Below are 15737 nucleotides of genomic sequence, written 5' to 3' on the forward strand. Positions count from 1 at the left end.
ATGTCCCAACTCCATTCTAGACCGAATTAGGACGCGAAAGCAACAACCCTCCTCTCGACCATTGTACGAGCTGTGCACTTCAAACCACACAAATATTGTTCACAACGTCATCCCCTCGCGTACGTCGCTCTGGAGCTCTGCTCCTGCTTTGCTTCGTCTTGATTCCCGTTCTTCGGCATCGCTTTCCCGACCTTTATAGATTAAGCAACATGGAAAATCAGGTGCGCCACCCGTCCATTGATCTACCCTACCTTGACTCGCAATTCCCCATTGGACGCTCGCCCATACTTCGGCCATTGTTATCTCATCTGTCCCTTGGAGGCCGCTCTTCAACCTTTCTCTTCGTCTGACTTGACTAACCATTGTTGCTATAGAGTCTGCGATCCTCGACAATGCAACGGAGCCAACTGCCGCGGCCAGGCAGCGTTTTCGGCCTGACTGAGCTGAGCGATTCTCAAAGCAATTCTCGCCTTCCTCCCTCCAATCGCCCACCACCCTCCAAGATAGGGATTCCAAAGCGAGAGACCCCTCAGCCTGGTATGACAATGCGCCGTTGCAATTATCCTTTGTTTCCAGTGCTGCGTTTGTGTCTGTGTGTGGCGGCGCGTCATTGACTTGTCTTGTTTCTCCCCTGCAGTGTACCAGCCAGAACCCAAACGAAAGGCCCATGAAAGAGCCGGCGAATATCCCGAGCAACCACCAGCCGCCGGGATCAACGCTGTCCCCCGCCCGAACGGCCACGTCAAAGGCCAGTCTTTATCGTCGGTAAGTTGACGGATGCTTTCTACCCTTTTCATTAATTCTTTGCGATCGCATGTCGTCAGGGCAGATACGTCGAGCGATGGTCCTGTTTCCCGTGTCGACTTTTCTCCAGATCCCCCGCTCGACCTTTTTTCCACGTGCCATCTTGCCGAGACGATGGTATTCCAGTACTGGATCTGGCTTCATATGGCAGGCACCCTTCTTTTGGCTGGGCGTCTCGTTTGGGGTCGGGCTGAGCGTCTCGTTTGGCAATATTTTCCGTCGATATTGCCGCTGAGACGCCAACATATCGTCGCCAACCAATTACCACCGGGGGGAACCAGCGAAAGAGGGACGCAATGGCAGGTGTATCGCTTTCATCGGCCCTTGCACCTAGTCGATAGGGACGGAGAGCTGAGTGGTGAGCTCATGCTATTACTGCGTCAGGACGACCCGGGGGACGAAGTTTCGGCAAGAGGATCCGTCTCCGTTCTCATGCCCACGACCGACGATCGACACCCATTGACCGGACACCCAGTCCTTCGAGGAGACGACGACGAGCCGGGGGGGAGCATTCCCGGGGCCTCTGCTTCTGTATATTTTGTTCTCGCATTATTCAGACAAAATAATCATGCCCGTCATGGACACGAACACTGACAGACCCCTTCTTGCAGTTCAAGAACCTCTACTCCTCTCGACACACATCCGGGCCCCCGAGCTCTGCGATATCGCGACAGACCTCTAGCAGCAGCTTCGCAAGTAGCGTCGGACCCGGCCGATTCGCCCCCTCCGATCGACCGAAGACGGCCGCCTCGAATAACCGCTCCCTCTACGGCCGACCCAAAACCGCGTCCGCGTCCGCGTCCGCAACCGCACGACCTCATACGGCGTATGGGAATCGAGCGGAAGATGATTATTATGTTGAAGGAACTGGGCATACTGGTACGGCAAGCCCATCACAAATGTGTCAGCCCCAACCTTTCCGCTCCAGCTAGGTGCAGAGCAGGAAGGCCGGCAAGCCGTCACGCTCGCCCTCACCTCACCTCAACCTCAGAGAAGTTTCTCTTGAAGAAAAGTTCGGTGCCCTGTCGGTTCGCGACTCGGACACAGCCATGTTGTCCGCAGGTGACCGAGTGGTCTCTGAAAGCGAAGATGGCATCCTGCCAAGCATCCAGTTCACTACACCCACCCAAACACAGCATACGCAACATGACACAGGTCGGGCTGGGGTCAAAGAGAACATGCTGGCCAAAGCGCAGACCAAGGGGTCACAGAAGAGTGGGAAATCACGTCCTCATCCGGCGCCAGCCATCGAGACCAAGCGCATGAAGCGCAAAATGGACTGGGTGGCTGACACTTGCCGGGCGCTGGTCAATTCATCGCCCACCAAGTCACCGTCTCCTATCAAAACCGAGTTCTTGACCAAGTATACTAACACGACTGGATTTGTAGCCCTAGACGTCAACGAAAAACTGGGCGAGGTCGACGATCAGATTCGACAGATGAAAGAATTCATAGACACCTCGTTGTCCGATCGAAAGGCGGCGGACGAAACTTTGGAATGGCAAAGGAAGAGAAGTGGGTTTTTGCTTTTTGTTGGACTACAGCAGCCAGTGGGGAAAGACACCAGCTGGAAAGACGTGAGCTAACCCCCTTCTTAGCCTCCGAAGTCGAAGCCGAACGAGACAGACTGGATGGGCGCAACCAGACGCTGCAGGCAAACTTGGACAGTTTGAAGGAGCGATTCCAACAACTGACGTTTGACCTGGAGACGGAGAGACGGAATCACAAGTACGAGCTGGAAGACGAGTCGAGGAGACACAGGCGGGAACTGGAGGAACTTCGAAAGGAACTCGAGGAGGAGACGGAGCGGCTGCAGAAGAGTCATCGCGAGGCGATGGAAGCGCTGGACCGGCACTACCGGGTGGAGCTCGAGGACGAACGAAGCATCAAGTCGAGAGAGGTGGAAGAGCTGCGGCTTAAACTCGGCAACGAGCAGCAGGATCTCCACCTCGCCCTCCAAAAGAAGGACCGCGATCTGTCAGAGATGCGTTCGCAACTCGAGGCGTGGAAGGGGGACCTCGACCGGGAACAGGCGTTGCGCAAGAATCTCGACGGCAGCATCTCGGAGTTGGCGGCAAGCAACGTCACACTCGAAGCCAAGATCAACTCGCTCAAGTCGCAGGTGGAGTTCCTCGAATCGGACAGCAAAGCGCAGTCGGACTCGTTTGCCAGCATGGAGGCGCGGCTGCAGGAAGCCCTGCGGGTGGCGGAGGAGGCTCGGCAGAAGCTCATCAAGGAGGAGACGGAGCGGCGCATCCTGTTCAACAAGTACCAGGAGCTCAAGGGCAACATCCGAGTTATGTGCCGGGTGCGGCCGATGTTGGGCCCGGGCGACGGGGAAGGCGCCAAGATCACGTTCCCAGACGACAAGACATGGGCGGAGATTGCGGTGCAAGGCGCAGAGGAGATGAGCAGCCTGGGCAAGGTGACGCGGAAGAACTTCAACTTTGAGTTCGACCGGGTGTTCGCGCCGGGGGCGGCCAACCAGGACGTCTTCGACGAGATCTCGCAGCTGGTGCAGAGCGCGCTTGACGGCTACAACGTGTGCATCTTCTGCTACGGCCAGACGGGGTCGGGCAAGACGCACACCATGTCATCTCGGGACGGAATGATCCCGCGGGCGACGCACATGATCTACGAGACGATAAGCAAGCTGAAAGAGAAGTCGTGGACGTACACGATGGAAGGGTCGTTCATCGAGGTATACAACGAGGAGCTACACGACCTGCTGTCGCCGCACGGGCGGGAGAGCGCAGGGTCAGCGGCGGGGGCGGGTCAGCAGGCGAAGAAGCTGGAGATCCGGCACGACGAGGCGCGAAAGCAGACGACAGTGACAAACTGCAAGACGGTGGAACTCGACTCGGCGGACAAGGTGGAGGCGATGCTGGAGCAGGCGTCGGCGAACCGTGCGGTGGCGGCGACCAAGTCGAACGAGCGGTCGTCACGGTCGCACAGCGTGTTCATCCTCAAGCTGGTGGGACACAACAAGGCGACAGGGGAGCGGTGCGAGGGGACGCTGAATCTGGTCGACCTGGCCGGGTCGGAACGGCTGAAGCAGTCCGGGGCGGAGGGGGAGCGGATGAAGGAGACGCAAAGCATCAACAAGAGCCTGGCATGCCTGGGGGATGTTATCGAGGCGCTGGGACGGGGCAGCGGACATGTGCCGTACCGGAACAGCAAGCTGACGCACTTGCTGCAGTACTCGCTGGGAGGTAACAGCAAGACGCTCATGTTTGTGATGGTGAGCCCGCTGGAGGTCCATCTCAAGGAGACTTTGACGAGTCTGCGGTTTGCGACTAAGGTGAGTTTTCCTTTTTTTTTTTTCTCTCCTTCTTTCTCTCGCCTTTTCCCCTTCCGACGGAGACTGACGGATTGAAAAACAGGTCCACAATACCCATATCGGCACAGCCAAGGCGACGAAGAAGGTGTCCGCATGAGCAAGGAGGATACTATTGAAGCGAATCTCTTTCCCCTCTCCTTCGCGATGATGCATTGGGAAGGCCGAGTGAAGGCATGTTTTCTTATGACCGGCATTAAGGCGTTGTTGCTTTTATCTGTGGAATTTGGAGCGGCGGTTCTTTAAACAAATCGACCCAACCTGGAATCAAGGATATTTGGGACAGTGAAATGGCAGGTTGGTTGCCACGAATGACTCCTGCAGTACGAGCAGATACAGAGCAGGCGTCTGAGGGATGTAGGGGGTTTGGTTGCGTGAAGGGAGGATGGATGACGGGCAATACCATTGAGCTTTCTTCGTCTTTTTGCTTCTTTTCTTCGGACTGGAGAACCCTGTTATGACTAAGGTAGGAAGTCGTCCACAACTTGCACGTATTCTTTTCCACTGACGTCAATACCCGTTTCGTTCTTGCTGTTGATGTTGATTTTGTTGGGTAGTGACTGCCTAGACAGGGAGGTTACGGGCGGGGTCATGCCAGTCAGGGGAAGGGACTACTAAGGTAGAGAGGCCTGTTGGCGATAATTAGCAGAAGGAACGGCCCAGCTCAGTGGATACTCACGGCATCGCGTTTAGACTAAATCCGAAAAGAAAAACAATCAAATAAAAAATAAATATGGTAGAAAAGACACGAGCCTAATTATGTTCCCTTTGTTTCGCCCGACTCTTCAGTTCTCTCTCCGTGTTTCATTCCCATAATCCAGTTCATTTATTGCCATCCAAGGAGCCGACATAGCCATTGGCGCCTGAAAGTCCGTAACCCGGAGACGACTCGAGAACTCGACAAACGGAATTTGTTCCGTCGTAGCCCGTCGCGAAGCAGTCAGCGCCGACCATTCTTCCGGGATCTGCTCCTGTTCTAGCATGACGAGTTGACATCGACTCCCGCGACGCTTCAATCTCGTTCTCTTTCATTCATTCTCTCTTAGTATATTCTTTCTTTCATTCTCATATCTGGTTTCAGCGAGCGCCTCTATACCCAGCTTTTTGCTCTGTCCTCATACAGCGAGGCTGTCACTCGGTTTTCATTTTCTTCCCTTCCCGCCAGGACCCTTGCTATGCGACAGCCCGCCCCACGCCCAGGTCCATCAAAGCTATCAAAGTCGTTGTTCCGTCGCCGCGTCAACCTGGTCGGGAGTTCGCCAAACTAAGATAAAACGGAAACCATTGACTTGCTTCTTCCCTTGCCGCTATCATCTTTGGCTCCCACGCATTATCCCACGCGGTCCTGAAGAAAAAGAAAAGCGATAAAATTAAGCATAAAAACGGGAAAAAGGCCAGTCGTCCTGGTTAAAGTGGGGTGGTAAAGACAAAGACATAACAACACCAGGGTCGTGCCATTGGAAAGCAAGCGAGTTTCCCCCCACATGATGCACCTTCAACGCGGTGTCAGGCCGGGTGGCCTGAAGGCATCCAAGTGGGCATCCGCCCCTGATTCTTCATCGTCATGGGCCACACGTGACCCCTCCCACTACATCCCGCGATCCTCGGCCATCAATCCGGCAGTCCCCATCAGTTCAGATTCAGAAATTCCCGTCCATTCGGCCCCCTCCAACAACGACCGATGGTGGGAGCAAACCCCCACCCCAAAATTGAAACGGGAAGCTGTGGCCCCTTCTGCCACTGGTGTCCATCCTGGTCCCACAGCTCTGTCTGGGAGTGGGAGCAGTAACAACCACGGCCTCGTGTCCTCCCAACGAGAGTTCCGCCGCTATGTCCAGATTGTTCGCCGCATGAAGTGGAAGCTGCCCTACCTCCAGTACGGCTATCATCTGGCCGTCAGCGGCCACAATCCTGACCTTGTGCCCCAGATGGATCCGGAACAGCTTGTCCAGCAGGAACGCGAGAAGCAAGAGGCCGAGCTGATGTTCAAGCTTGACTTCTACGAGTACTATATGCTTCTCGAGAGAGCCCTTGTCCATCTGCTCGGCGTATTCGGCGTCGCCATCTCCCCTGGCCGTTCGCATCAGAACGGCAACGGCCGGGGTGACGGGAATGCCAACGGCACCGCAAGGGGCGCACATCATCAGTACCATCAGAACGTGCTGGCCGCGCTGGACTCCAAGCAGAACCCCTTGCATGCGGCCCTGGGCACTGGCGAAGTGCGACAGCACCTAGGCCGCGCCAAGGAGCTGCGGAACCGCTGGAAATACGCCGAGGACCCGGCAGAGGCGGCCGCGACCCATGCCATGACCCTCGGCGCCGGTGCCAGAGGAGAAGACCTCAACCCCGTCACTGGCCGTGCCCCATTGGAAAGTTACGATCTGGACTCCATGTTCAAATTCATCTTCAACGGCTTCGACCAGGGGTACGCCATCGCCGAGGCCTGGATCGACGACTTGGCCCGCCGCGCCGATATGGTCCCTGACGCCTGGACTCCAGCCATGCAAGCCAAGAGAATAGCCGAGGAGGAGGCCGAGTTCGACTTTATCGTCGACGCCATGGACTGGGAGGCCGTCTAGGAGAGTCCTTCCAGTTCGGCGTCGTCTGCGTCGTCGGCCGCCCACTACGATACTCTCACCCCCATGTTCGTCGGTCACGTTCGATAAGAAAGGGGCATGCTTGCTGGTTACTGTTTCCAACGAAGCATAAAAAAACCATGTAACAACGTGGTGTTTGCTCTGCTGGGGAAGTTGGTCCGAGGCCCTTGATGACCTTCGGGGGTCCATGAAGTATACTTACACACCGCGCTGGGGTTCCAGGGATGCAGGCTGCTGTCCATTGGAATCGTGTTTTGGTGGGCAAAGTTGAATAGGGGCGGAAAGTGGTCACGGGCGGCACACTGAGACTGACTGGCGCTGTGTTGGACGAGAGTTTGTGTATAGAGTATAGGTAGCCGTTCGTAAATATGATACCCCCTGGCATTATTACTCCTTTTCTTTTGCCATTACTTCCTGGTACTGGGACCTCTGTCTCCTCCTTCCAAGACTCCCTTACGGACGACGTGCCGTCCCCTTCCCGTCGAGCGAATCACAAGCGTCCCGAATCTTCTCCGTGGTGCCCGCGAGCCTCGCCCACGCAAAGAGGTCAAAATGATGGCCGTCCATCTCGATGATCTTCCCCAGGAACCCGACGTGGTAGCGGCTCCATCCCAGGTCGTCGCACTCCCGCAGAACATCCAGGGAGCAGATCTCCCCTTTGCGTTTCATGGGGACGTAGTTTCTTGCTTTGAGGAAGACCGTCGGAGGGGGTCCGTGGGGAACCGAAGGCACGGATGTTTTCGAGGACGTTGTCGTCGTCGTCGTCGCCTTTGTCGTTGGTCTCGAACTTTTCACGTTGTCGTTGTCGTTGTCGTTGTTGTTGTTGTTTTTGTTGTCGTCGTCGTCGTCGTCGTCGTCGTCGTCGTCGTCCTCGCAATCCTCGTCACTCTCCAACCGTCTCGGCACCTCCGGCTCAGCCGTGACAACCTTCCACCCCCAACGCGGGGGTTCCCACCTCCTCACCATCTCGACCGCCGCTCTCATAGCCCGGCGCGCGAGCCGCTCGTTGACGCGCACGGGCTCCCTCTCCTCTTCGTCCCAGAGACCGCCCACCTTCCTCCCGCCCGCAAGCTGCACCGAGTCGATGGACGGGGCCGGATCAAGGCTGTTGCGCAGCGGGCAGACCGAGTCGACCAGGATGAGCCCGACGACCTCGACGTCCGGGTCGTCTTGGAGGATCCACGCCATCTGCAGCGCCAGCATGCCGCCCAGGCTCCAGCCGCCGAGGAGGATGCGGGCGCGCGCCGGGCAGAGGGGGGACCCGTAGGGGGAGCGGGCGACGGACTTTTTGCTGGACGAGGCGGTGACTTGGGGGAAGGACGGGGAGCGGACGGTGCGGCGGACCATGGCGGCGTAGGTCTCGGCCATTTGCGGGAGGCCGCCGGGCCAGGGGGCGCCGGAGCGGAAGTGCGGGTTGGCTATGCCGTAGACGGGGCGGTGGAGGGGTTCCAGGCACTGGTAGGGGAAGGTGGTGCCGCCGCCGTCGTGGATTAGGATCAGGGGGGTGGTGCCTGGGTCTGCGAACATGGAGTGCTGGACTACTTCGCATTCTCCGGTTGAGGGGGTCATGACTGCTGGACTGTACTGGCCAAGGAGGCCTAAAATCCCCTGGGGCTCCGGGGACAGTTGGACAGATTTCTGTGAGGGCGTGCGAGCTTTGCGGAGGAGATACGCTGGCTGCCTCGCGGAATGATGGTCACCTTAGGAGCAGGACGGGACGAAGCGCGAAAACCGACGACCAAGTCTTGGTCCAATGTACGGAGTATACTGGGAAACGGATGCAAAGTCCCGGGTACCCCTGGCGACTCGATAGGAAGGAGGAAACAAGGACGAAGGGAAAGGGAAAGGGAGGGTATCACAGAGAGAGAAAATGCTGAACAGTGGAAAGTAGAAAGGGAAAAAAAAGAAGAAGGAAAAAGCCATAGACAAACATGGATAAAGGGAACAAGACCCCCGCAGATGAAAGAGGAAAGCCATCGGGCAGTCAAGCGCCGGCCGGGACGAAGCGGGATGATTATTAACACCAGACCCGTAGATAAGATGCGCAGCTTATATTGTCTTGGCGCCTTCAGTACGTAGATAAGGCAATTGAAGGTAATGGATGGAGGGAGAAGTTGAGGTGGTGGGCAGCCATGTCCGAACGGTCTCCGGACTTGCCGATGCAGCCGATTTAACACTTTGCGGCAGTCTCCGCGGCAGACCCACATGGGCCGCCCCGGAGGATCGCCGCATGCAACCGGGAAGCCACTCGAATCAGTCACTCGTTCGTAAGGAACAAGAGAAAAAGAAAAAATCACCATTTCCAAGTGGGTTATACCATTTTCTCGGGTTGTGGTAACTTGGAGTGTTGGCTCTGACAAGCAAATCGGGCGAAAAGAACATCATTCCAGCAAACCCGAGAGGATTCGTCGCATCATGCATGGACTATGCAACTGGATGAATGTGCCGTAATGCAAAATGCAAAATATCCCATGGTGGATTCACCCACACCACATAATTCGTCCAGCTAGCCTCCCCCTCCACCCTCCACCCTCCACCCACTACCCGCGCATCACATCCTGGGAGTCGCCTTCAAATACATCTTCTTGTCTGGTTTGCTTGCTGAATGCTTATTTCGATCAATTAATCCAGCCAGCGAGGTCATATGTCGTACGTTTTCGTCGCACAGCTCGAAATCGAAGCAGGCAACGAACATCGCCGTCGTGATGGCCATTTCCATCTTGGCAAACTACACCACCACCCATCACAAGTCAGTAAAAGAAACCCCCCCCCCCCCCGAGAGAAACAAACAGAGAACGACCAAAGGCGAGGGGGCAAAGAGATAAAATAGGAAGGGCAGGACCAAAACACGACAATACAAACCCACCTTCATGCCGAGACACGGGTGTCGTCCCGAGCCCCATCCGATGTATCCATGCGTGCCGGCATTCTTGTCATCCGCGCGACCCGGCAAGTACCGGCCGGGATCCCACCGCTCCGGCTCCGGGTAATACTTGGAGTTCATCAACACGTCATCAAAGTGATACACCGCGAAGGCGCCCCGGGGGATAACCTCGCCCGAGTCGCCGATGGGCACGTCCTCGTTGCTCAGGTTCTGGCGGAACCCGCAGCCGGTGATGGTGAAGCGGATGGTCTCGCGCAGGGCCAGGTCGATGGACGGGAACTCGGCCTCCCAGTCGGCGAGCGTGAGTCGCGCCAGCGCGTCTGCGGGCGTCTCGTCGTCCGACACCCGGTGGCGTGCGACGACGGCGTCCACTTCGCGTCGAACGCGGTCGTACCATCCCGAGCCGCCGCCACCACCACCACCACCACCACCACCGAGAGAAAGCTTGCGGTCGTGGGCGAGGAAACACAGCATCCAGGCGGCGTTGATCCCGCTGTTGACGAGACCGGCGAACAGGGACGCTATGATCGATTCGACGATGCCGAACATATCCGTGTCCTGGTCGAGGAGCTCCTGCAGCCCGTCGTTGCCCCTGCGACCGGTGCGGCGTCGGTCGGCGACGATGCCCTCCAGGATGCGATACATGCGATAGCCGCTCCACAGCTGCCGGGCCTGGCCCAGGGTGGGGAGCCAGGGGAAGATGATCCTGGACGCGGTAGCCCCCGAATCGATGGCTTCGAAGAGGGAGAGCGTGGTGCGCAGCTGGTCCAGATCGGTGGCGATCTCGTCGCAGCCGACCGTGCGCATGGTCAGCCGATACACGAGACGGTACATATCCTCGAAAGGGTCCATGACGACAGAAGCAGCAGCAGTAGCGCCGCTACTACTCCCCCTTTTGACGATGCTTTCCATCGCTTCGCGGGCGTCGCTGGCGTACATGGGTACACGCTGGCCGAGGAACTCGCGCCTCAGGAGCTTGTTCATGAAACGCAGCAGTTTCGCACTGGCGCCATCTCCGTAAAACGGGTCGCCGGCCTTCACCGCTGGCTGCGCACTGAACAGGACGGCATAGCCAGCAGGGAAGTTGAGCTCGCGGCTTTCGAAGAACGTGCGCCGGCCGTCAGGCCCAGACAGACCGATGATCTGTTTTTTTCCGGCATAGAAAGAGTATTGCCCCGAAGGGGATATGTCGCGAGACTGGCTTAGAAACTGGCCGCGGGCAGTGAAGAAGCGTAGAGCACCGAGTATCGGAATTGAGTCGACCAGACGCGGAGCTTTGGAAGGGAAGGGGGCCCGGCGGGCCAGCTCAGATATTCCGTAAACCAGCAACGTGAACAGAAGAGCATACACGCTGGTCGGCCAGGTGGACGGCGACAAAAGTGCCTGCACATGGCCAGCCGCCGCCATCGCTGCGTACGACGGCGGGTTGAGAAATATGATGGCAAGACAGGGCTCAATAGGTAGGTACAGAGTATGTATAGGACCAGAGGAGGACTAGAGGAGGAATAGAGGAGGGAGAAGGGGACTAAAAAAAGATATCGAAGATAACTATCCAGGGCAGTAAAGAGATGGAAGGAGAAGGAGAAGTGAGGCCAGTAAAATAAGGCTATTAGCAGGAAGACGAAAAGGAAGGGCCTCTAAGGGGAGAGACCCCTCTTCCCCATTATCGGGTTATCATCATGTATCATCATCTACCTAAGGTACCTACCTAGGTAAGGTAAAGTAAGGTACCCAAGGTAGCTTCCTGCATTGCTGCATCAGGCCATACGTCCTGTCTAATGGTAATACGTACGACAAGACCGCGGGGATGCGGCAAGTACTGCCTACCTTACCTGGCACAAGAACAAACCCAAGCGTATGGTTAAAGTACTCTTCGTGCCTTTTAGTACAACACTGAAGTCAGCGCTGCGCTGCCCTACACCGGTATGTAGCTGCTACTCTGCAAGTTCTAACCGAGCCGAGCCAACCGCATTCATCTTACATGCAATACCACCCACCTACATCTAAGCGACCTACTTTGCAGAATGGCCAAGGTACCCTGCCCTAATAAGCCCAGGGGAGGGGTGCTTTTCTGCTTTTTCTTCACGAGCTCAGCCCTCAAAATATCTTGCATTCCCCTATTCGTCCCGTTACCAAAGCACTTGTAAATGTGCTTAGACGCAGCCAGTAACCAATTAGGTGTCCCTGTTTAACCGAGTAAGACGTCGCCAATTAAATACCCGGTAGACCTAAACCGCGGAAGGGCTGTGGCGGAGAGCCATCAAGGTCAAGGTCAGCGGCTCGTCTCACCGTATACATATAATTACCCTACAAGTGCTGAAAGGAAAACGGCCCAACAAATATTTGTTACGTCTAAATAACCTGCCTTTTCTATTCCATACTAAAAGCCTATACTTGCAAGAGGAGATACCCTTTAGTCATTTCAGGTAGCTTTGATTACTATTTGGACATTTTCCCCATCCATTTGTTTTTTTCTCAAAAGGATGCTAGCCTTTTCGCCGTCACGCTGTTGCCCTCCTGTCTCTCCTATCTCCTGGCGCCTTGTCCATCTCGGCGCCCATCAAGACCCCTCCCCCAAACACAGGTGTTCTGTACCTGGTTGAGAACCGCAAAACACCCAGACCCATGCTGAACCTCAGCCTCCAGAACGAAGCACAGCAGTGCTCACAAAACAAGAAGAGGTGTCTTAGGGACAGCCCTGTAATATCCAAAAAGGGGGAATGAAAAGAAATGAAAAGAAAAAGAAATGAAAATGGATAAGCGACGGCATTGCGGATGCTCGTGTGGTGATGCGTGATGAGTGATGAGTATGAGTGATGCGTGATGAGGCAGGTCCAGAATGTTCCAAATGCTGACTGGTCCAGGATGCTAAATCGTAGAGGAAGACTGACAATCGATATATACGAGACGCAGGTCGTGAAAATTGGACAAAGGCACAACGCCGTTGCTACCTCATGCCGCCAAAGTCCATGTCAGGACCTCCCATCCCCGACATAGCACCAAGGTCGCCCGTGTTGGATCGCTGAAGTGCATGGAAATCGCCCACCGTCTTGGGAATCTGCGTCTGTTGCGCTATTGCAAAACTGCTGGTCCTTTGCGGTGCTTGCCGCGGCATTTGCCCCACCATTGCGTTGCCCCCGTTGGACATCGTCTGCGACATGGAATGACCAGACGGCATGGATGCAGTGTTCAAACCGCCTTGGTTTGCAGTCGATGGTCCATTATACCCCATGCCTTGTCCTGCTGGTTGTATGCTGCCATGACCGTGACCGTGACCGTGACCGTGGGAGTGGCCGTGTCCGTGGGAGCGGGCATGAGGGTGGCCCATGCTCGAGGACACCTGCGGAGAGTTCAGGTACTGGTTTTGCATGACGTGGTGCGGATGGTGTGGGTGTTGGTTGGACGCATTCATCGACGAGCCGGGCCCTGTTGATATTGGGCTCATCACTATATCAGACATGGGACCACAGAAGTCGCCGAGGTTTTGGCGAGGGAACTCCACTCCAGGAGACATGATGCCGGGCGAGCTGACAAAAGGAGAGCCCATATCCGTGGCGCTCGACGACGGCGGCGGCGGAGCAGGAGGGAGGGACGCGGCGGCCGGAGGCGTTTGTATGCTCCCGTCGCTTCCGCTGCTGCTCATCTCGAAGCTCTTCTCGTATTCCGCCACAGGAAACTTTCGCTCGTACTCCGAATCCATCTGCATTTGCATCTGAGGCGGTGGTTGCGCCATGCCAGCGTTTCCGAACCCGTCGAAAATGTCCATGTTGCCGAGCGGGCAGTTGTCCGGCGCGTTTTCCAGCATCGGATTGGTGAGTCGAGGAAGCATTTGGTGAACTTTGCTGAAAAACAACGGAAGAAAATGGTGGTGTCCGTGGCGCAGCATGCCGACCACGTTGAGAAGTTGGCTCAGGTGCTCTCGGGGGCCGAGCGTAAACGGATCTCGCGATGCTGGCTGATTGGCAAGGTACTCTGTCATGTGAGACCCAACGTCAAATAATTTCTCAATCTGAGTTTATAATGTCAGCCAAGTCATCGAAGAACCTTTGTCACCCCGTTCTCAAGAGAACGGGCTCAGCGTGCATCGGGGCAACACTCACCAGCCCGGAGCCTAACAGTTCCATCCCTTGACCGGGGAATTGAGTGGCAAATTTCATCAGGAGCTCATGCGAGAGGTCCCGCGGGCACTGCCAGTGGATACCGTCACCGTTGTGGGAGCCAATGCTACCGTTCGTCAGCTGCCAGTGCGTCGTCTTGATCCACTGCTGGTTGGTCTGCAGGTCGGCTAGCTGGCCATCCTGGCAATGGAAGGTAGGTATTATCTCGTTCAACTGCTTCTGCAGAGCCGCTGTGTGCCCGCTAGACTGGTTGTTCCGCGTCTTGTTCCAGACGCCGGTAAACGAATCATCGAAAGAGTGGAAGAGTTTGACCAGCATGACAAAGCTGTTCAGTTGAGGGGCCTGAGAATCAGTAGGGTCATCCGAAACGGAGGGTGGCTTGATGGTGGCTTGGAGCGTTAATGGTCGTTGCCACTGGATGGCATGGGCTCTGCGAGTTGAATCATTAGCATTTGAGCAAAGTCCAAGCCGTCGCGCAGGCGCAATGAGACCCTTACCTTTCAAGAACGAAGAACAGCCAATAAAGACGTCTTCTCCTAGAAGATTCAGTGGCATCCCACTGGGAGTACGTCTCCTCCTTGTTCAGTCCGTTCATGTGAAGCATAGTAGTAGCCTCACGAAGATAGAACCAAGCCTTGTTGTGTAGTTCGAGGGCGTGGTAGCAGGCCTGGATGAAGAAGCTCGTGGCCAACGTATGCAAGCTCGGGTTATCGAGATACTCATACCCCTTGCGGACACGCAGGCATTCCTCCAGGAGCAGTTGACTGGCGACCATGGTAGCGCCGGGGACCATTTCAAGGCCGTACGAGTCGCTCGGAGGGAGAGCCATGCCCGGCTGCAGCATCATAAAGGCACATAGCGAAGCCAGGAGGCAGTACGAGTCTCGGTTCTTCTCCACAAACGGCGCTTGCTGATCGATATGACGGCGGTCGAGGATGGGGCCCTTGTCGTAGAGATTCGCGAAGTAAAACTCGACGCACTCATTGACGACCTCGGGAGCGAGCATACCGGGGGTCGGCGCGCCTCCGGGAGGATCGGGCGGACTAGGGATGCCGTTTATGCGGTTGTGAACTTTGGTCGCCAAACTCGTCTGCCGCTGCGACTCCCGCAGTTCACTGATGACTTTGGCGCGGGAGCCCTTTGGACCCTTCTTCTGGGGGACGGCATTGTATGTGCAGGCCAGTTGCGCGGAGGAGCAGTTTCGGCACGGGTTGATGCCGTCACACTTGACCTTGCGACGGTGACACGCGTCGCAGGCTCTCTTAACGGCCTGCGTCATGGCTGCCGGGTCCGTCCTTGTGGTGATTATATCGTGTCGTGGCCCAGTGCGGCCGAGGCCGAATCGAAATCCGACGGGACCAGATGAGATGATCCCACTCCTGGTGGGTTACCCCGTCCGGCCGGTCTTGTTAGTTCAGCGCCTCTAAAGAAACCTCGGCCGTAAACCCAGGAGGCAAGGGAAGTCGATTAGGTAAATCCGAAAGCGAGATAACCTCACGCTTCCTGACGACGTAGCGTAGACGGTTATAGAGGCTTTACAGAGAGGAGGAAGTGGAGGCTGGCGGAGATCGAGAGTGGAATGGGCCGAATACGCCAGGAAGATTCCCAAATCATGGGCAGGCGGCGACAAATGGACAGTGTGTATTCGGCCCTTTCTGCAGGGCACAGGACTCCTCCTGGCTGCGTCCAAAACGCGGGGGTGGAAAGATGGAGATCCTGGGGTGGGTGAAGTCTGCTCGTTGAGGGGTGAGATCGAACAAGAACTGAGTTCTCGTTTGAATGGTCGATAGCTCACATCAAGCAGCTTCTAATAGCACATTGAGGGCAGGCCAGTCGATGGCGATGTTTAGAAATTTGCATGTTTAGTGTTGAAATGAAAATGGCAAAAAGGTGGAGGAAGGGAAGAGGAACGAACGAACGAACAAGGAAACGAAGGGCGGGTTGCGGGCCCCGTTGAGGTGGATGGAGACTCGGGGGGAACGACCAGAATGAACAAG

The 15737-nt window shown here is 56.2% G+C and overlaps 5 protein-coding genes across 5 annotated transcripts; 2 read left to right on the forward strand and 3 right to left on the reverse strand.

Moving 5' to 3' along the window:
• The first annotated feature begins 120 nt into the window (after positions 1-120).
• Positions 121-4289, forward strand: SODALDRAFT_140784 (kinesin-domain-containing protein). Its single transcript, XM_028606786.1, has 7 exons — positions 121-223; positions 377-537; positions 638-765; positions 1416-1683; positions 2194-2319; positions 2403-4105; positions 4188-4289. Exons 1-7 carry the CDS (start codon positions 210-212, stop codon positions 4239-4241), a joined length of 2454 nt encoding a protein of 817 aa, XP_028467695.1. The 5' UTR covers positions 121-209; the 3' UTR covers positions 4242-4289.
• Positions 4290-5628: 1339 nt separating this feature from the next.
• Positions 5629-6720, forward strand: SODALDRAFT_275310 (hypothetical protein; the record flags this gene model as incomplete). Its single annotated transcript, XM_028607975.1, has 2 exons — positions 5629-6060; positions 6109-6720. 2 exons carry the CDS (start codon positions 5629-5631, stop codon positions 6718-6720), a joined length of 1044 nt encoding a protein of 347 aa, XP_028467696.1.
• A 58-nt stretch (positions 6721-6778) lies between these two features.
• SODALDRAFT_332030 (alpha/beta-hydrolase) lies at positions 6779-8740 on the reverse strand. Its single transcript, XM_028611601.1, has one exon. It carries the CDS (start codon positions 8263-8265, stop codon positions 7192-7194), a length of 1074 nt encoding a protein of 357 aa, XP_028467697.1. The 5' UTR covers positions 8266-8740; the 3' UTR covers positions 6779-7191.
• A 549-nt stretch (positions 8741-9289) lies between these two features.
• Positions 9290-11029, reverse strand: SODALDRAFT_273474 (cytochrome P450 6A1; the record flags this gene model as incomplete). The annotated part of the gene is made up of 2 exons (XM_028607903.1): positions 9290-9466; positions 9605-11029. 2 exons carry the CDS (start codon positions 11027-11029, stop codon positions 9290-9292), a joined length of 1602 nt encoding a protein of 533 aa, XP_028467698.1.
• Positions 11030-12569: 1540 nt separating this feature from the next.
• SODALDRAFT_339269 (hypothetical protein) lies at positions 12570-15019 on the reverse strand (the record flags this gene model as incomplete). The annotated part of the gene is made up of 3 exons (XM_028612845.1): positions 12570-13631; positions 13723-14170; positions 14238-15019. 3 exons carry the CDS (start codon positions 15017-15019, stop codon positions 12570-12572), a joined length of 2292 nt encoding a protein of 763 aa, XP_028467699.1.
• Between the last annotated feature and the right edge of the window lie 718 nt (positions 15020-15737).

This window comes from Sodiomyces alkalinus, assembly GCF_003711515.1.
Source record: "Sodiomyces alkalinus F11 unplaced genomic scaffold SODALscaffold_3, whole genome shotgun sequence".
Classification (NCBI taxonomy): Eukaryota; Fungi; Ascomycota; class Sordariomycetes; order Glomerellales; family Plectosphaerellaceae; genus Sodiomyces; species Sodiomyces alkalinus.

Bases quoted from the DNA above. Each gene is read 5' to 3' on its own strand.
- SODALDRAFT_332030 (XM_028611601.1), bottom strand. From the start codon at position 8,265: ATGTTCGCAGACCCAGGCACCACCCCCCTGATCCTAATCCACGACGGC.
- SODALDRAFT_140784 (XM_028606786.1), top strand. The intron at 538-637 runs GTATGACAATGC...TCTCCCCTGCAG, and splicing joins GCGAGAGACCCCTCAGCCTG to TGTACCAGCCAGAACCCAAA. The intron at 2,320-2,402 runs GTGGGTTTTTGC...CCCCCTTCTTAG, and splicing joins GGAATGGCAAAGGAAGAGAA to CCTCCGAAGTCGAAGCCGAA.